Raw genomic sequence first — 21,283 nt, forward strand, 5'->3', positions numbered from 1 at the left:
TTGCTAGTCAGTACTCTTAAAACAATTATGTAGACTATTAAAGAATCTGTAAGGATTATACAGAGAAAAAAAATTTTGTTTTTTATTTGTTTTGGTATAATACAAAATGGCATTCTAAGGTAAAATTAAAAAAACTAAATTTTGAATAAAAGTAAATATAATTATGACAGAAAATGTTAGTAATTAAGGTATGATGGACAAAATAGGACAAAACACACTGCCCCTTAATGGTTGCTTGGTTCATTTTCTTTGGCTACTGAATTCAATTCTGTGATTAGTTTGCAGGATTATTTATTCAACATTAACTATCTAACAAGGTATCGGGAAGGAAATAAAAACTGGTTAATAAAATATATATATACATATATGCATATGTATATATGTATGTGTGCATATCTATATATGTGTATGTATATATATATATTAGCCTTTTAAGAGAATTATGGCCAACTTTAAGAGATATTTGTATATTTAAAAATCATTAAGGCTGGGCATTAGTGGCTCAAGTTTGTAATCCTAATAGCTCAGGGGGCTGGAGAAGATCATGTTTCAAAGCCACTCCAAGGCAGGAAAAATCTGTGAAACTCTTATCTCCAATTTACCCATCCAAAAGCCAAAAGTGGAGCTGTGGGCTCCAGTGAAAAAAGCTAATGGAACAGTACCCAGACCCCAGGACCAGCACAAAAATAAATATATAAGAAATCCTTAAATATCCATGGTAAAAGTAAGAAACATACTGAGTGGCATTAAAATTTGAAATATTAAATACTATGGAACTTAAAAGCTAAAAATTGTTATGACTGAGATTATATAAGAGGATCGTGTAGTAAGAATTTTAACATGTGGATTCCAGGTAAGATAGAGGAAAGAAACTTTTCTCCATGTGACTTTATTCCAAAGACAGTATTAGAAATCACAAAAGAGTTCACAGTACAACTGCAAGCCATGGAGAAATAGTGAAGTAGAAAACCAAATCATAACCACTATGTAAACCAGCTGTTCTAGGCACAGGAAAAAACAAGAGTTCTTGAATTTGGTGAGGGGACTTAGTATGACAATGACTCCTATGTGATAGGCAGCACTGGGGAAGAAACTAGTTTTGCTGCTCCCCATTTCCCAGTGAACTATAAAGCTGGTGCCAGCTAGAGAGGAGACCTAAGCTTTAATGACAACTGAAAACAAGGAACAATCCTAAGTCAGGCAGCGTGGGAACAGCCCCCACCCCTAGTACAAATACACACACATACACACACAAATACACACAAATACACACACACAAATACACACACACACACACACACAGGAATAAGTTAAATTAACAAAGGGTAAGACAATAAAAACTATAAAAAATAAATTGAAGAAGCCACTAAATGATAGAAAGGTCTCCCACATTCATGGATTGGCAAAATACTGTGGAAATACTAAGTTATCGAAGGTGAACTGCAGATGCAATTCAATCCTTATCAAAATCTCAATGACATTCTTCACAGACATAGAAAATCCATTCAAGAATTTATATGGCAATTCATATGGAAAAACAGACTCTGAATAGAAAAGTAATTCTGTGCAAAATTGGGGGTATTCAAATTACACCACTGAGTCACAGTAACAAAAATAGCATTATACTGGCACAAAATTAGAAACACAGACTAAGGAATGGAGAACGCAGAAATCAACTCAAGCAGTTACAGCTAAGCAGCCAGAGCTAAGCAGCTTGATAAAAGTGCTCAAATACATTGGAAAATAGACTGATTTTTCTGAAAAATGGTACTAGGAAACCTGGATATCCACAAATGAAGGTAAATGAATCAAAGATATTAATGTAAGACTTGAAACTAGTACAAGATGATATAGGGAAAACTTCAAAGTATATGAAACAACTTTCTGAGTAAGACTCTTTTTTTTGTTTTAGGGGTCCAGTCATGGGGCCTGAACTCTGGGCGTGGGTGCTGTCCCTTAGCTCTTCAGCTCAAGGCTAGCGCTCTACCACCTGAGTCACAGCGCCACTTCTGGCTTTTTTCTTTTTTGCTTATGTGGTGCTAAGGAATTGAAACCCAGGGCCTCATGCATGCAAGGCAAGTGCTCTACCACTGAGCCACCTTCCCAGCCCTGAGTAAGACTCTTAATAAGAGTAAGAATTAACAAATAGGATTGCTTCAGCTCTGCACTTCAAAGCAAGCAGTTAGTTATAAGAGTAAAGATACAAGCAACAGGGGCTGGGAATGTGGCTTAGTGGTAGAGTGCTTGCCTGGCATACATGAAGCCCTGGGTTTGACTCCTCAGTTCCACATAAGCACAAAAAGCCAGAAAGTAGTGCAGTGGCTCAAGTGCTATAGTTCCAGCCCTGTGCAAAAGAAGTTCGGGAACAGTGCCCAGACCCTGAGTACAAGCCCCAAGACTGGCAAAAAAAAAACCAAAAAAACAAGCAACAATATGGAACAAAATAGTCTCAGCTTTTTATTAAACAAGATATGCATGCACACGCACATACACACATACACACACACAGAGAATATAAAGAACTAACAGATTAAACTGCAATATCTAAATAACCCAAATAACCCAATCAGTAATTGGTAAATAAAACGTTTCCAAAAGAAGTGCAAATGGCCAATAAACACATGAACAAGTCTTCATAATTCTCAGCCATAAAGGAAACAAAAATAAAATATCATTGAGATTCAATCTCTCCTTAGTATGAACTACTATCAAGCAATTTAAGATTACAGGCTCAATCCTGCAATCCTATCTACTCGGGGAGGCCATTCCAGGTATAAAAGTTCAAGAAACTCAATTTTAATCTCAGTGGCTAGGAATGGTAGCAAACACTTGTCATCCCTACTTATGGGCAAAGTACAGTGGCATATACCTGTCAACAAAGGGATGCACAAATAGGAGGATCACAGTGCAAGTTGACACAGACATCAAGTGAGACCTTATTTTTAAAATAATGTATAAAGGGACTAGGAGTGGTTCATGAGAAGAGTATCTGCTTAGCAAAAGTGAGACCCTTAGTTCAACCACAGTATTACAAAAACAAACAAAAACAACAACAACAACATAACAAATGGTGGTAAGGATCTAGTGTGAGGAGGAATCCTTACCCCTTGTATACTATTGCTTGGAATAGATATTAATTCAGCCACTCTAACCTTTTAAATTATCCCCTTTCATTTCAAATGCCACCAAAATCTACCAGATGGTTTAAACTGTTTGCTTCCTCTTATTATAGTATCTTCTGCTTTTGTACTGAGAGGTTCATTTCATAATGTAACTCATTTATGCTTCAAACTTTACTACTTTACTATTCTCTATTACCCTACTCAAAGAATTTTTTTATGTCTATCAAGACTCCTGAACAACTGACATACTCAAAATCAGTCTTCAGTTTTTCCTTGTCCATGCTGCTTTCCCTAATTTTTTGACATGCTTGGCAATTTGCTTTTAAAACCAAGACTATCACTACTTTTGGGTGCCATTCATGTCCCCATTTCTCCTACCTCACAAATTGAAGTTGAATCAAATATACAAGCTTTACTTTTTAAAACAAATCTCACCTCAGATGAGTAATTATTGAGAAGCTGTTCTGATAATTTCAGAAGACAGTTATCCAATGATTCCTTGAGATTTGAATGGACAGAAAGGCCAATACTAGATTGATACTTCTCTACAGCACATTCTTTCACAATGGTTAAAAAATCCATTTTGTCAAAAGTTGTCTGAAGAAATAGTTCTTCTACTTCTGAGAATGAAGGCTCTTCATTATCTTTGTGATTTCCACTTCAAGAAAGGGACATATTTGATTTATAGCCAAACCAGCTCATATTACATACCTCCCCATAATAGAAACACATTGCATAAAAACATCAAGCATTTTCTTCATTCAAAGTCTGCTTACATAAGAAATGGATTATTCTGTTTCTCTAGGAATCTATACGTACTTTTATAAAATTTCACTATTCAGTAGCAAGTTACTAACAGACAAAACACAGAATTTCAAAGGCAAAATCAGGAATGTATTTTAAAAGAACATAGTAACACTAGATATAAATGCTGAAAATAACTACCTGAAAACAATTTTTTCATCTGCAATTTTTCCAAAATTTATTTTCTTTCATTTTTTGACCTTGTGGTACAGATTAAGAATCTGTGTTCCTGAGATATCTTCAACACAGTGACAGACATATAAGTCTCTAAGTCAATCAACAAAGTTTTACATTTTCTTTTTTTTCCCCTTGCAGCGCTTAGATTTGAACTCAGGACCTCTTGATTATTAGGCAGGTGCTCTACCATTTGAGTCACACTCCCAACCCATTTTTTGCTTTACTTATTACTTTTGATCCAGGGTTGTCCGTGAACCACAATCTTCCTGTATATACTCCTAGCTGAAATTATATAAGTGTAAGCCACCAAACCTGGATTTTTGAGCGGGAGTTTCACTAATTTTTTTGCCAAGGCTAGCCTCTGACCACAATCTCCACATCCCAAGTATCTGGGATTATAGGTATGTGCCACCATACCTGGATGTTCACAGATGGTTTTACTTTGAGACAGAGGGTCATTACATTTGTCTAAGTTAATCTCAAGCTCCTGAAATAAATAATCCTCCTGTCTCTAGGCCTCTCAAGTGCTGGCATGTGTCACTGTGCCCAATTATCATTATTTTTTGTTAATTCAATGGCTTTTATTTTTTTGTCAATTATTTTTCTTTCTCTCTCTTCTTTCCTTTCTTTCTTTCTTTTTTATTTGTGAAAATACCGTACAGAGGGGTTACAATTACATGGGCAAGGTAATGAGTAAATTTCTTATCAAGCATTGTTGCCTCCTCCTTCGTCTCCCCTTACCATCCCTTCCATCTCTCCTTCCCCTCCTCCATCCCCCCCACTATTATTTTTTAAAACTAAAAAATTTTACCTCATGCATAAAAATGGACCACTCCTAAATCATTTCACATAAGCTTAACATTCCTAAGTTCCCATTCCTAAGTTCAAATTGTTTGTACTGACATTTGGCATATTACATTACATACCATTAAAAAAGTAATAGCTTCTATCTAAAGTTATAGGACACCGATTATAATTGCTTATTTACATGCATCCTTATTTACAAGAAGCCTTACATTTGATGATGTTTTTACTTAGCCAAATTAGTTCTTTTTTTTTTTTTTTTGGCCAGGAATGGGGCCTGAGCACTGTTCCTGACTGTCCCTGAGCTTCTTTTGCACAAGGCTAGCACTCTGTCACTTGAGCCACAGCATCACTTCTGGCTTTTTCTGTTTATGTGGTACTGAGGAACAGAACCTGGGATTTGCATGCTAGGCAAGCACTCTACCACTGAGCCACATTCCCAGCACACACACACACACACACACACACACACACACACACACACACACACACACACACGCACACGCACACACACGCACACACACACACACTTTAAAAAGAATTATTGTAAGGGTGATGTACAGAGGGGTCATAGTTATGTAAGTCAGGTAATGAGTACATGTCCTTTTGAACAGTGTCACCCCCTCTCTCATTCTCTCCAAATTAGCTCTTAAGACCAAATTATTCTGCCAAAAATGTCTTTGTAACTAAAGCTGTATCTTAAAATATTACAGAACGCTATTAGATAACATACCATTCTGGCACACTTTGGAAAAAGTTCATTGCAGCTTTACAGTTTTTCATGGTGAGACTCACAAGAATTTTCTCCAGCATGAGATGAGGAAGCTTACTATAAAGAAAAATAAAAGCTTCACTTAAAAGACTCTAAGGCATTAAAAAGAATCCCTTAATATCCATGTACACCTATACCTATGCAATAAAACAAGAATATTTACTTCATTAGGGCTCATCCTGGAAAATTTGGCAGTATCATTATAAATTCTACTAGTTTCCAGTAAGTAGAGGAAATCTTACAAAATGAAACTAACAAAAAAAAACCTCATCAATACAATGAATAAAGTGAAATTACCTCTGAAGAATTGGAGGCAGCACTGTGCTGTATTCTATGTCATCCTCTAACTGATAGAATAAAAGCCATCTCATAATTGATTCCTTTAAAGAAAAGTTCCTATTAACTTCATATACATTCTGCTCTGTTCCTATTTTTGCTGTTTCCGGAACCACACAGACAGCCAGTGCCAAGGTCAAACAGCACACTGCAGGACTATGAAGAAACAAAGACATTGGTTAAGGTAAGTTCTCTGAGATGTGGACAAGCTTATCCCTTTGCCTGCAATGCTTATGGCAGTGCTACACACAAACATCTAGTTAACAAACCTGTAAAAGAGCTAGTTTAAAAAAAAAAAGACTGTTTTACACTGGAGACGATTCTTGGTTAAAAGTTCTCTTGTAGGAGTTAGGCTCCAGTGGCTCATGCCAATAATCCTAGCTACTCAGGAGGCTGATATCTGAGGACTGAGGTTTGAAGCTAATCCGGGCAGAAAAGTCCCCAAGACTCCTACCTCCAATAAATTTCTCTGAAAAAGCCAGAAGTAGTGCTGTGGCTCAAGTAGTAGAGACTAGACCTGAGCACAAAGAGACCTAGGGAGAGGGCCCAGGCCCTCAAGTCTCAGGACTGGCAAAAATAAATTCTCTTGTAGGGCTAGGGGCATGGCTCAAGGGTGGAAAGCCTGACAGCAAGCCAAGGTTCTTTGTTCAAATCCCAATATTTTTTTTTGGAGGGGGGGTGTCAATCATGGGTCTTGAATTCTGGGCTTGGGCACTGTCTCTGAGCTCTTCAGCTCAAGGCAAGCACTCTACCACTTGAGCCACAGTGCCACTTCCGGTTTTCTGGTGGTTAAATGGAGATAAGAGTCTCACAGACTTTTCTGCCTGCGCTGGGTTTGAACCTCAATCCTCCGATTTCAGCCTCCTAAGTAGCAAAAATTACATGCATGAACCACAGGCGCCTGGTTCAAACCCCAATATTAGGAAAGAAAATCTTATAATAATAGTATGCAAGGGGACACTGTCCAAAAAAGAAATATACTCATTACTCAAGTTATATAACTATAGCCCTTCTGTACATCACCTTTATTTTATTTTCTACTTGTGGGTCTTGAACTTGGCCTAAGCATTGTCCCTGAGTTCTTCAACTCAAGGCAAGTGCTCTACTACCTGAGCCACATCGCCACTTCCGATTTTCTGGTAGTTAACTGGAGATAAGAGTGTCATAGACTTTCTAGTCCAGGCTGGCTTTGAATCCTGATCCTCGGACCTCAGTCTCCTGAGTAGCTAGGATTATAGGCTTGAGCCACTAGCTTCCAGCTATACATCACCTTTACAATCACATTTTAAAAATAAAATCAAGATGGGTGTGGTGGCTCACGCCTGTAATCTTAGCTGCTCAGGATACTGAGATCTGAGGACTGTGATTTGAAGCCATCCTGGGCAAAAAAGTTCCCATGAGACTCTTACCTTTAGTTAACTACTAGAAAACCAGAAGTGGAGCTATGGCTGAAAGTAGTAGAGCACTAGCCTTGAGCAAAAGAGCTCAGGGACAGCACACTGATACTGAGTTCAAACCTGGTAACGGACAAAAAAAAAATTTTTTTTTAATAAAATAGAATAAGATTACTGATTTCACCAGTGGTGGAGGTATGAGGGAAGGGTCATAATAATAGCATTCAGTCTATAAAAATTAAGTTTATAAATACATTTTATTTACATTGTTATTGTACAGGTAAGAAATTAATCTTTTAGGGGCTGGGAAATTGGCTCAGTGGTAGAGCACTTGCCTTATATGCCTGAGCCCTGGGTTCGATTCCTCAGCACCACATAAGCAAAAAGAAAAAAGCCGGAAGTGGCGCTGTGGCTCAAGTGGTAGAGCGCTAGCCTTGAGCTGAAGAGCTGAGGGACAGCGCCCAGGCCCAGAGTTCAGGCCCCACGACCGGACCCAAAAAAGAAAAAAAAATAAATTAATCTTTTAAATCAATCAGCCTACTTGTAGAAGAGGAACACAAAGGTGCAATGCCTATGTGTATCTCATATAATATTTATTGAAATGAACTCTAGGAAATAGAAACAAGAGTTTTTTGTGGCTGTTTTTGTTTTTTCATTTTGTCTTGCTTTGAATGTGTAAGAGGAGGCACAGAAATAGAGTGACAAAAGGGTAAACAAATGCACCTATGACACTCACTAGACAGTATGTTGAATATGAACTATACAACTTGTTGATGAGGATGGAAGAGAAAAATTGGGAGTGAGAGAAGAAGTGATATTATCCAAAAATAAATGTACTCTTTACTTGATTTATGTAACTGGAACGCCTCGGTAATTATCTTTATAATAACAATAAACAGGGCTGGGAGTATGGCTTAATGGTAGGGTGCTTGCCTACCATGCATGAAGCCCTAGGTTCAATTTCTCAGTACCACATAAACAGAAAAAGCCGGATGTGGTGCTGAGGCTCAAGTGGTAGAGTGTTAGCCTTGAGCAAAGAGAGGCTCAGCGACAGTACCCAGGCCCTGAGTTCAAGCCCCAGGAATGGCAAAAAGAAAAAAAAAAGAAAACAATAAAGTTTTTAAAAAACGGCCTTAGTAAAATTTTACTTCTGAAAAATTAAATTCACATTTATGTATTTATTGCATGTAAGTCCTCCTGGACAAATGGACATTTAAAATACAATTAATATGTTCAACTGAAGTATGAAAATGATCAAAATCTATGTATATATCCGTAAATTCTGATACAATGGATATACAACCTACCTTGAAGGTTTGCAGGCTGAGCCAGTAAATAGCTTCCAGAATTCTCTGTCAACTTCAATTAAACTTCCTTGAATAATAGCTCTAAGTAAGCCAAAGTTTTCAGTTTGTATTTGTTCAGAACTTATGCCACGAAAGGTAATACACCAAATTTTAATCCAGAGTTTCAATAATTCTGACTTTTGAGAGCTTTCTAGATTTGACTTCCTTCCTTGACACAATGCAACTTGGGTAAGACATTGTAACACATATGGTGTTCGCTCCCCATGTCGCTGTTGAGGCAGAAGCTGGTACAAGATTAACAGTAATGGAGAGAGCTCACAGTTAGGTAAACTGGCAGGATACTTTGATATTAGCTGAGTTGTAATCTGTAGCCTAAAAGAGGGAAACAAATGAATATGGAAAAATTTAAAATTCCACCAACAAGCTAAAAAGGCAAATATAGAAACATGACACCTTTATACTATCTTAATTAAAATATCACCTTCCTACTTTTCCTGGTACTGTCTTCAAAATAGTTATTAGAGCTAGATGTATTCAACTGGTAGAGTATCTACCTGTTTCAGAAGCAGGTGGTGAGTACACCAGTATTGGGATAAGTGGGGAGGTGTCTAGGGAAGAATACCAACATTTGTTCATGAAGATGGCAAAACAAAATCTCACTGAAAGGAAGGGTAAAGTGAGTGTAAGCAGAGGAAGAGGGGACGGAAAGGGTCAAATCAAAGTACTGAATATGCATGTGTGAAATGCCTTAATGAAACCTCTTTGAACAATTAGCATATACTAAAAAACATATAACAGGAGTGTAAAACGACCTATCCAGGGTCTGGACACTAGATTGGTTGAATGGAGAAGGTAAAGTCTAGTTAATACGGTCAAAATATTTAGTCTAGATGTTTTCTGAGAAAAATATGACTAAAATGCCAATAAATAAGGAAATATATAACATCTTACCAAGGCACAATATCAAAATCATTTTGTGACTTCTGAAGATAATCTTTTATTACTCCCCAACCCAGTTCTATTTTCCTTCTTTTGCAAGGTATACTGCAATCGGTAGATTGTCTTTGTGTAGCAGCATAAGACTGAGAAATCTCCAGGGATCTGGTATCTTCATTAAAAACCTGTAAAATGAAAATAAGCTTATATTTTTTTCAACTGCTACCGTTTTCTAATCATTCCATGGAAAAAATTCCTTATGAAATGAAGATACAAGAAATGCACAATGCAAGAGCATTAAGTTATAGAAGTGTGTGTGTGTGTGTGTGTGTGTGTGTGTGTGTATATGAAATAGTAAAAAACATGTTAAATGATAAAAATGACATTCTTAGGAAGTAAATATTTTATTTCCTGAAGAGATTTACTGAAACACACCAAGAAATCTAAAAGCAAAAATCTATATTGTCAGGGGCTGGGAAGGTGGCTCAGTGGTAGAGCACTTTCCTTGCATGCATGAGGCCCTGGGTTCGATTCTTCAGCACCACATAAGCAGAAAAAAAAAAGCCAGCAGTGGCGCTGTGGCTCAAGTGGTAGAGCGCTAGCCTTGAGCTGAAGGGACAGCGGCCAGGCCCAGAGTTCAGGCCTATGACTGGATCCCCCCAAAAAAACAACAACAAAAAACCTATACTGTCAAAGGGATTAAATTTAAATTATTACTAATATATATGCGTGAAATTTCCACCTAGGATATTAAGAAAAAGTTTTACTTAACTGATGTCTTACTCCTACAATTCCTAGCCACTCAGGAGGCTGAGATTTGGATCAAGGCTAGCCAGAAAAGTTTACCATATCTTATCTCCTGTTGTTTACTGGTAAAAAGCAGGACTGAAGCCATGGTTCAAGTGGTAGAGTGCCAGCCCCAGCAAACACAAGACCTGGAGTTAAAATTCTAATTCCACAAAAAAGTGTTTTTTGTTGTTGTTGTTTTTATCCTAAGGCCTGAGATCTGGGCCTGGGCACTCCTGAGCTCTTCAGCTCAAGGTTACCATCCTACCACTTGAGTGACAGCACCACTTTCAGCCTTTTCTGCTTATGTGGTGCTAAGGAATCAAACCCAGGGCCTCATGCATGCAAGGCAAGCACTCTACCACTGAGCCACCTTCCTAGCCTCACAAAAAAGATTTTACATAATGATTAGGCCATCTGATCAGTAGTTAAGTAAAATGTAGTTTATCCATATAATCAAATATTCAACATAAGAAGTTTGGGTACTGGCTGATTCATGATAGAACATTATGCTGAATGAAGGAAGCCAAACAGAAAAAAAACACATATTTTATCTGAAGTAAACAAAACAGGCAAATCCACAAAGATTAGAAGTATATCAGTGGGCTGGGAAGATGGCTAGTGGTAGAGCACTTGCCTTGCATGCATGAGGCCCTGGGTTCGATTCCTCAGCACCACATAAGCCAAAAGAATAAAAGCCGGAAGTGGTGCTGTGGCTCAAGTGGTAGTAGAGTGCTAGCCTTGAGCTGAAGAGCTGAGGGACAGCACCCAGGCCCAGAGTTCAGGCCCCACAACCAGACCCTCCCCTCCTCCCCAGAAAAAAAAGAAGTACGTCAGTGACTGGCTGCCAATGGCTAATAGAAGAGAGAATTAGGACTGAATGCTACAGCTCTTACATTTCTTTTGGTGACAGAAATACTCTGTATTAGGTAGCAGTGATGATTTTACAACAAAGTAAAAAATTCTTAAAAATTTTTAAGAATGTTATAATTATTAATTTGTAATTTTTCATGCTACAAAAATGTATTATTCAAGTTAAAAAAAGAATACATTAGTTAGGGTCATCTTATTTCTTATCAACAATATTTTAAGAATGTTAAAGTTCAGGGCCGGGCGCTGGTGGCTCACGCCTGTAATCCTAGCTACTCAGGAGGCTGAGATCTGAGGATCGCGGTTCAAAGCCAGCCCGGGCAGGAAAGACCGTGAGACTCCTATCTCCAATAAACCACCAGAAAACCGGAAGTGGCGCTGTAGCTCAAGTGGTAGAGCGCTCGCCTTGAGCTGGAGAGCTGAGGGACAGCGCCCAGGCCCAGAGTTCAAGCCCCACGACCGACAAAAAAAAAAAAAAAAAAAAAAAGAATGTTAAAGTTCATTATGAATTTTCATTAAGCACTTACGTGCAAAAGTTGTATTTTAAGCTGGGTGCTGTGGTAGCTCATCTCTGTATTCCTACCTACTCAAGAAGCTGAGGTCTGAGGATCCTGTTCAAATCCAGCCCAGGCTAGAAAGTCCATGAGACTCTTATCTCCAATTAACCACCAGAAAACCAGAAGTGGAGCTGCGGCTCAAAGTGGCAGAGCTCTAGCCTTGAGCAAAAGCATTCAGGACAGCACCCAGGCCCCAAGTTCAAGCCCCATATCTGGTAAGAAAAAGAAAGTTAAGTTTTAAATAAAAAGAGTATTTCCAAATATTGGAGGTGGGGGTGTTTTTGTTTTTGTGTGCTGGCCCTGGGGTTTGAACTCAGGCCTCGGCACTGGCCCTGAAATTTTGTGCTCAACATAAATGCTCTACCACTTGAGCCACAGCTCCATTTTCAGCTTTTGGTGGTAAACTAGAGATAAGAATCTCATGGACTTTCCTGCCTGGGCTGGCTTTGAATTGCCATCCTCAGATCTCAACCTCATGAGTAGCTAGTATTACAGGACTAAGCCACCAGTGCTAAGCTCACATATGTATATTTTGAAAGAAAAAGTTACATGTAATTTTATATATTATTGATAACATACATCTAAAAATTACAGAAGGAAAATTAACAGGAAACTTCAAGAGGTGGCAACAGCTATTATACCTGGTGACAAATATCTGCCATCAATTCAATTAAATTTTCCTTGACAGCAATATTACGAGAACCTGAAGAGTATTTTCCTCTGCTTCCTATATGATTTATCTCGTTCACTAGTAAATCATATAAGTTGTATAAGATACTTTGCCATTTTGTTGATTCATAAGCACCTGTAATCCAAAAAAATTAAAATGTAATTTACAAACTTTGCACTGTCAACTCCCATAAAATTACCCAGCTGTGTAGGCCATCAACATTACTGATATTTTCAGTATTAATGCCTCTTCTGACAACATCTCACAGTAATTATCGTTGGTATAAACACCTTATGTATTCCAACTTACATAAGCCCTTTTTAAATATTTTCTTTGAGGAATATACAATTAGTATGTTATCTCCATGTATGGTTTTTTTGTTAAAGAGGGAAAAACACCACTTCATTCAACCAGTATGTGCACAATCTATTCACTTATTGTGACTATTTTCACCAACCCAATAATCTTTTCCAGAACAGACTCTAGTCATCTTATGCCACTTTTAAAATCCTGACTCAAAAGTCTCAACATGCCAGGCGACAGTGGCTCACACCTGTAATCTTACTCAGGAGGCTGACATCTAAGGATTGTGATTTGTAGCCAGTTTATGCAAAAAAGTCCTTATGAGACTGTTTATCTCCAATTAAAGACCAGAAGTAGTGCTGTGGCTCAAGTGTTAGAGTGCTAGCCTTGAGCACAAAGAGGCTCAGGCCCTGAGTTCAAGCCCCACAATTAATAACCTCTTAAAGGGAACTGGCAACACTGGATATTTATTTATATTTCTCACAATACTTGGCACTAGACAAAAGAAAAGGCATGATATAATTGGCTCAAGTTCCAAAATGCATTAAAAAATCCTGACAACTAGTAACATTATTAAGCAAAGTAATCCAAAGATCATATCTCCGATAGAATCCTGCCATATTTAAACCTCTATATTTCAATGAAGCAGCGAATCCAAAACAGTAAAAGTTTCCTTTATACCTTTGTCATGGGTTTTGGCTCCTTTTGGATGGTGGATATAAATCTGAAGCTGAAATAATTCAATAAGTACTTCTTTTAAGGAATCGTTAAGTCGATGTTGAGCCCAAATATAGAGTAAGGTAGGAAGAATTTCATCTCCTAATTCGCATACTCGAATCCGAAAATTGACAGCCAATGTTTTGAGGAAGATAATAAAAGCTGCTAAGATGTGATTTAAGCCTACAGAGCTCTTTTCTTGTCTGTGACAGAAAACAAATTCAAGTTGGTATAACAGGAATATACTATATGAAAACAATCTAATTTTTCAATAGTCTCAGATTCAAAACCATTCTGAGAAAAAAAATCACAGCAACACTATACAACAACAAACAGTTGGTGCTTAAGAGACTACTGCTAGTTCTGCCTATTGCTAAAACATTGTCTAAAAATATATAAAACTGATTTGTAAAACCTGCCATTTAAAAAATAATTTATAAACGGGATAATGCCACACAAATGTATGACATCAAGCTCCCAAGGCATACTATGTTATCTTCAAGATAAGATGAAATTTCTTAGGAGAATATTAAACTTTGTAACTGAAAGAGAGTTTAACTGGCTCATTGGAAATCCGCTGATTCTAATATGATAGCTCAATGCTCCTATTTTACATTCCCATAACACTGTATGGGAATTTGCTTTTCTCAAAATCCTTGCCTGCATTTATTAGGCTTTGTATTTTTAATGACAGTCTTTCTATGGGGGTGAAATAGCTCACTGTGATTTGACTTGCATTTCCCAGATAGCTAATGAGTGCTTTTAAAAATAAATTTGACCATTTGAACTTCTTCTTTTGAAAAGTAGCTGATTCACATCCTGTACCCATTTTGTTTGGCTGTTTGGTTATTTTTTGAGACAGGGTCTCACAATTTAGCCAAGGATGGCCTCAAACCTGTAATCCTCCTACCTCAGACTCCAAGTGCTGGGATATACTCCACCATGTCTTTCTTTATTCACTTTTTAAAAACTGGCTTATTAAAAAAATTTAAGATTTGTCTTTTAACTTCTTTGTATATTCTGGATATTAATCCTTTGCCAGACAAAGACTTGGCATTTTTTTTTCCATTCTAGTTTGTATCTTCATTCTTCTACACTGTATATTAGCTTCTTAGTCTATAAAATCACACTTACCTACTTTTGTTTTACTGTTGGTGCTTTGGGGATTTTATCCAAAAAATTATTGCTTATATCAATCTCTTAAAGGGTTCCCATTATTATCTCTTAGTTTTATGGCTTCAGATCTTAACATTCAAGTCTCTGATTTAATTATGTATAGGCATAGACATTAAGTTTTATAAATGTATTAACACAGAACCTCATGAATATATACAATTAGTATACAATGATTTAAAAAATGCTTATCTTTACAGGCACCGGAGGCTCACGCCTGTAATCCTAGCTACTCAGGAGGCTGGAATCTGAGAATCACAGTTCAAAGCCAGCCCAGGCAGGAAAGTCCGTGAGATTCTTATCTCTGCTTAACTACCAGAAAACTGGAAGTGGTGCTGTGGCTTAAGTGGTAGAGCACTAGCATTGAGCTGAAGAGATCAGGGACAGTGCCTAGGCCCAGAGTTCAAGCCCCATGAATGACAAAAAAAAAAAAAAAAGAAAAGAAAAGAAAAAAAAAGCTAATCTAGGACAACCATTTTTCTAAAAGATAGCATTTTTAGTTAATAAATCTAAAACATGGTCTTGGCAAGAACAAGTGGATTTTTAATACAAAATGATGCAGATTACATTACCTTACATACTGAATAGCCTTGGCAAAAAAGTCCAAAAATTTGGAATTCAATCCATCAGTTTGTGAACAGCATCCTTTGGTGACAGCATGAATTATTCTAGCCACTAAAACTCTATTAATATCTTGTGAAGGTTTGAGATAGAGCCTGAAGTACACAGACAGTAAGTCTAAAAGAAAAGAAAACCAACAATACTTAGCTGCTTTAAAAAAAAAATAGACAAAAAAAACCTGAAAGTGGAGGTGTGGCTCAAGTATAAAGCACTAGCCTTGAGCAAAAGAAATTCACGGACAGCACCCACGCCCTGAGTTCAAGACCCAGACCTGGCACACAAAAGAAAAAAAATTAAATCAAATATGTTTGATGCAACAATTCAATGTAAACAATTCCACAATCCCACAAAAGCAACAATAGTTTACATTTAACAATCAAAGAACTATTTAAAAGTATCATTTTGTATAGAACTGCCTTAAGAATAACTAGAGCAGGAGAGTATGGGAACATCAGTTTAAAAAACATATCTCAGACAAACTATTTCTCCAAGCATTCATCAAAACTTAACAAAGCATATAGTGAAATATTCAGTTATAGTTTTTGGCCAATGCTGTTTTATTGATATATGTAAAACATGTCATGAACTATGGAGGGTCTTGGATTTTATTTTGCTTGTAATCTTGCAAATAACAGGACTGTTTCACGGAGGTTGACAGAAGATAGAAGACTCTTGATCAAAGAAAAGGAGTTGAAAGTTTATTCTCTTAACAATGATACAAGGAAGGTATAATACCTTCCCTTTTTCCATCAGTACCCTAATTCAAAACACAAAATGAAGAGACAACTAACACAAGTAAAAGAGTGATCTATGTTATAGGGATGGAATCATAAGCTTTTTATAAATGAACTGCCTATAAACAAACCAGTCTTTTGTCTAAATTGGCAAGTCTTCAACTCTTTCAAATTTGTTCACTATCCAAATATATGCAAAAACAGTCTGAGAGAAAAAAATTAGACAAGGTCTCTGATTATAAGATGTGAGGGAAAGCAAGAGACACTGAAATATATTTCCAAACACGATGAAAAGTAGCTACTGAAGTAAAACATCATTCTCATGAAGATTAGCAAATCCTAAAGCATCAAGCCTCAATTCCACCCATAAATACTTTATTTTATAATTAAATTTAATAGTGATATAAATTGTCTCTGAATTTAAGTATTAGTTATTTCAGCAACTGTATTTAATGGGACTCATACCAGATAATAATTTACAAAAACATGGTAGGTGTGGGGTACCGGTGGCTCATGTCTGTAATCCTAGCTACTCATGAGGCTGAGATATGAGAATCATGGTTCAAAGCCAGCCTGGGCAGGAAAGTACATGAGACTCTTTCCTCCAATTAACCACCAGAAAACCAAAAGCAGTGCTGTAGCTCAACTGATAGGGTGCTAGCCTTGAGCTGAAGAGCTCAGGGACACCACCCAGGCCCAGAGTAAAAGCCCCACAACCAAGAAAAGTAAATAAATAAATAAAAACATGGCAGAGACTATGCATTATATTGAATTGAAATGCTATAATGAAATCTTAATGATGCTATTACAGTAATGCATATGTTAACAGAAATTTACTCCAACTTATAAAGCTAACATAAGGACTGTAGTGGTTTCCACATCATCAGTTTAAATAAAAATCATTTTAGTTAGGAAAAAAATACACAAAGGGAACCCTGAGTTAGTTGGTTTGAATAACATCTATGCATATGCTATGTGTATGTAACTGTATGTCACAGGACTGTAGAAATGGAGTTATAAATGATACTGAACAGAAAAATAAGACTAATATAAACACCTCACTGTGCATTCCTTGCATAGTAAAGAAACAGTATTTAAAATGTTTTATTGAACAAAACAGGTAATGGTAAAATTTTATTTACAAGCCAGGCATTAGTGGCTCACACCTATAATCCTAGCTACTCCAGAGGCTGAGATATGAGAATCTCGGTTAAAAGCCAGCCTGGGCAGGAAATTCCATGAGACTCTTATCTCCAATAAACCACTCAGAAAATCGGAAGTGGTACTATGGCTCAAGTGGAAGAGCACTCACCCGTGAGCTGAAGAGCTGAGGGACAGTGCCCAGGCCCAGAGTTCAAGCCCCAAGACCGACCAAAAAAAAAAAACACACCAAATTTAAAGACATAAATGTGAAATGAAATGTGCCTTTTACTTGACAAGGGGAACAGGTGAATAGGAGCCAAATGACTAAAGCAGACTTCAGGGCTTTACATTTGTTGTGGGAAATTTTTTATCCAGATTCTCACATAATCCTTCATATTCCCCTAGCAAGTAGTAAAAAGGCTAAAAAGGCTGGTACAAGACAATCAACAAAACTATCAGAACGTGGGGCAGGGAAGGTGGCTCAGTGGTAGCGCGCTTGCCTTGCATGCATGAGGCCCTGGGTTTGATTTCTCAGCACCACATAAGCACAAAGAAAAAAGCCGGAAGTGGCGCTCTGGCTCAATTGGTAGAGCGCTAGCCTTGAGCTGAAGAGCTGAGGGACAGCACCCAGGGGTAGAGTTCAGGCCCCACGACTGGACCCCCCCCCAAAAAAGTAAAAAAAAAAACCACTATCAGAGCTAAAAAAAAGATTTATATATGTACACACACACACACATATGCACATACACACACACGTATATATGAAACACAGACAGGCAGGATTAGCTTCTTCAAAAAGGCTGGAGCATATGCCTTCAGATTCATCCATAACCAAAAAAGCTCAAAAGCCAAATAGTAAAACAACCTATGAATAAGGACTTTCTTAAATTGAGAAAACCTCAAATAGCATTAAATGTAAATTCCTTGATACTTCTTCAATTTTATTGGCCTCTGCTTTTTTGTTTGTTTGAAGTTTTCTAAATTTTTAGGGCAATGGCTTGTTCTTTTTCTACTTTTTGGTAAGGGGATCTTATTAACTTGATTCCTTTCTTCTAAAATAGATACTTCATGGTATAAATCACCGTTTCAGAATACCTCTCATTATTATCCAAAAATTTTCCTAAGTTACATTCTTATCCACTTCTAGGTATTATGTCTTTCCTTCAACTCATGAATTATTTCGAAGTATATAATTTATTTTCATAGTACTATAATGGAAGGCTGGGAATGTGGCTTAGTGGTAGAGTGCTTACTTAGCATGCATGAAGCCCTGGGTTCAATTTTTCAATACCACATGCACAGAAAAACCTGGAAGCAGAGCTGTGGTTCAAGTGGTAGAATGATAGCCTGGAGCAAAAGAAGCTCAGGGACAGTGCCCAGACCCTGAGTTCAAACCCCAGGACCAGCAAAAAAAATAAATAAAAAAAAAATATATATATATATATATATATATATATATATATGAAACAGTACTGTGGAAGGAAAGAAAAGATATAAATTTAAAAATCAGAAACACTCTCACAGCATAATCCAGAAGTGTGTCTTGCTAATCTCCTACGTATCTCTCAATCCTATCAAGCTGACAATCAAGATTAGCTATGACAAAAACAACTCCAGTCACTCCAGGTTTACCAGAACTCCCTCCTTTGTCTTTGAAACCAAAGCTCCTCAAAGTGTTGTCTCTATACTTGCTAATTCTTTACCTCTCTAGACAACAATGCTCTCACAACAGTCTTGTTTCTGTTTGGACAATGTTTTAGCAGCAGGCTGAATTAACAATCTCTTAAGCACTAAGGAAGAAATTAAGTTTTCATTGCTGTATAGTGAGGATGACTTTTTTTTCATGTCTAGTTAATCCTGATGCATTCTATCATAATACATTTAGTTTTCATTGTCTTACCAATAACTCAGGAAGTGCCCTAATCCATACTTCTGTGTCATACCATTCCTACAATATCTATGATGCTCTCCACCTCCCTTCAAACCTGAAACTCTTGCTTTCACTTTTACAACACTTCTCTTTAGTTTTCTCTTATTTCCTATACTCATGGTTCAGAGGCACACTGCTCTGTGTACCCAAAGAGTCCATACGACATTTTAAGTTCTACTTCATTTTTTTTTCTGCCATCGGATTCCTTGACTCCATGAGAAGAGGAAAGCAGTGTTTCAAATCTGTAATTCCAGTTCCATAGGTAAGCACTTAATGTATTACTAGTGATTTAATAATTCAGATATAAAGGAAATAAAAATCAGATTTTATAACCATGTAATTCCCCTAAAGATACATTATACTGTGAGATCATTTGAGAGAGACAGACTGCTTTTATTGGTGACATACCATTTTATACTGAAAAAAAAAGTTCACAACCAACCTTCAAAACTTACCTAGCCATTGTTGCTGAGATATTTCACACCAGTATTTTCTCACTGAAAGAATGTCTTTGAGTAATATGTTGCTACAATCAGCTCCATATATAACACCATTATATGAATCTTTCACTGTATCCATGATATAAATCAAGAGCTCTTGACATTTTAACCTGGGTGCTCCTATGTAATAGCAAAACAAAGAAACAAATGATTCTTAAAAAAATAAAGGGCATTTGAAATGGCTACAATGAAAATAATTCCATATGATAAATTACGTGTGTGTGTGTGTGTGTGTGGTGTTTATTTAGCACCAACAAATGGCATCTTAATCAGCTCTGTGTTGGCATCGTGTGTGTGTGTGTGTGTGTGTGTGTGTGTGTGTGTGTGTGTGTGTGTGTGTGTGTGTGTGTGTGTGTGTGTGTGTGTGTGTGTGTGTGTGTGTGTGTGTGTGTGTGTGTGTGTGTGTGTGTGTGTGTGTGTGTGTGTCTGGGGAGTGGACTCAGGGCCTCACCAGTTGGGTCACATTTTAAGCTATAGAAAATTACTAGGCTAGACACCAATGGCTCATTCCTGTAACTGCCAAATGAACTTCAGACCCCGAGTTCAAATCCAGTATCACTAAAAATTTAAAAAGAATAAAAAGGAAAGAAAGAAATGTGACATCTTAGTTCTGTTCTAATCTGTAAAATATAAACTAAGGCTGTCACTAGTGAATTCTAGCTACTGAGGAGCTAAAATCTGCCAATCACGGTTCAAAGCCACCCCGGATAGAAAAGTCTGTGAGATTCTTTAGTTAAGTGCCAAAAAAAAAAAAAGTCCTCAATGGAATAGAATTGAAAACCCAGAAATGAACCTACAGACCTATAGCCATCTAATCTTCGATAAGGGAGCTAAAACAATAGAATGGAAGAAAGACAACCTCTTCAGTAAATGGTGCTGGCAAAAATGGTTAACTACATGTATCACCCTGCACCAGAATCAACTCCAAATGGATCAAAGACCTTGAACTCAAAGCAGACACTCTGAAAACATTACAGGATGGAATAGGAGAAACCCTAGGTCTCCTTGGCTCAGGCTGAAATTTTCTGAATAGAGACCCGGAAACACAACAAATCAAAGAAAGGTTGGACAAATGGCATTGCATAAAGTTGCAGAGCTTCTGCAGGGCAAATGACATAGCTAGCAAGATCAATAGAAAGCCCACAGATTGGGAGAAGATCTTTACTAGCCATACAACAGACAAGGGTCTCATATCTAAAATATACTTGGAACTCAAAAAATTAAACTCCCCAATAACAAATCCTCAAAGAAACAACTGCCCAATAAATAAGTGGGCGAAAGACTTAAAGAGAAACTTCTCTGAAGAAGAAAGAAGGATGGCCAATAGACACATGAAGAAATGTTCAACATCCCTAGCCATAAAAGAAATGCAAATCAAAACAACATTGGGATATCACCTCACTCCAGTTAGAACGGCAAAAATCAAGAACTCTAACAACGACAGATGCTGGAGGGGATGTGGACAGAAAGGAACCTTACTTCATTGTTGGTGGGAGTGTAAACTTGTTCAACCACTTTGGAAAGCAGTATGGAGTTTCCTCAAAAGACTTCACATAGAACTCCCCTATGACTCAGCAATCCCACTTTTGGGCATTTACCCAAATATTTACAAACAAGACCACACTAA

General features: G+C 37.3%; 1 protein-coding gene across 1 annotated transcript in view; it reads right to left on the reverse strand.

Moving 5' to 3' along the window:
- The window catches only part of LOC138838810 (serine-protein kinase ATM-like), a 97,876-nt gene that overhangs the window by 70,994 nt on the left and 5,599 nt on the right, over positions 1–21,283 (reverse strand). Inside the window, exons 5-13 of the mRNA XM_070038160.1 lie at positions 19,612–19,776; positions 15,301–15,466; positions 13,520–13,758; positions 12,507–12,670; positions 9,668–9,837; positions 8,717–9,088; positions 5,977–6,171; positions 5,641–5,736; positions 3,558–3,780 (exon numbers count right to left, since the gene is read on the reverse strand). Coding sequence (XP_069894261.1) covers positions 3,558–3,780; positions 5,641–5,736; positions 5,977–6,171; positions 8,717–9,088; positions 9,668–9,837; positions 12,507–12,670; positions 13,520–13,758; positions 15,301–15,466; positions 19,612–19,776 — 1,790 coding nt within the window. The remainder of the gene's footprint in view (positions 1–3,557; positions 3,781–5,640; positions 5,737–5,976; positions 6,172–8,716; positions 9,089–9,667; positions 9,838–12,506; positions 12,671–13,519; positions 13,759–15,300; positions 15,467–19,611; positions 19,777–21,283) is intronic.

The sequence above is a fragment of the Dipodomys merriami genome, unplaced genomic scaffold, assembly GCF_024711535.1.
Source record: "Dipodomys merriami isolate MVZ:Mamm:240054 unplaced genomic scaffold, mDipMer1.0.p SCAF_29, whole genome shotgun sequence".
Lineage (NCBI taxonomy): Eukaryota > Metazoa > Chordata > Mammalia > Rodentia > Heteromyidae > Dipodomys > Dipodomys merriami.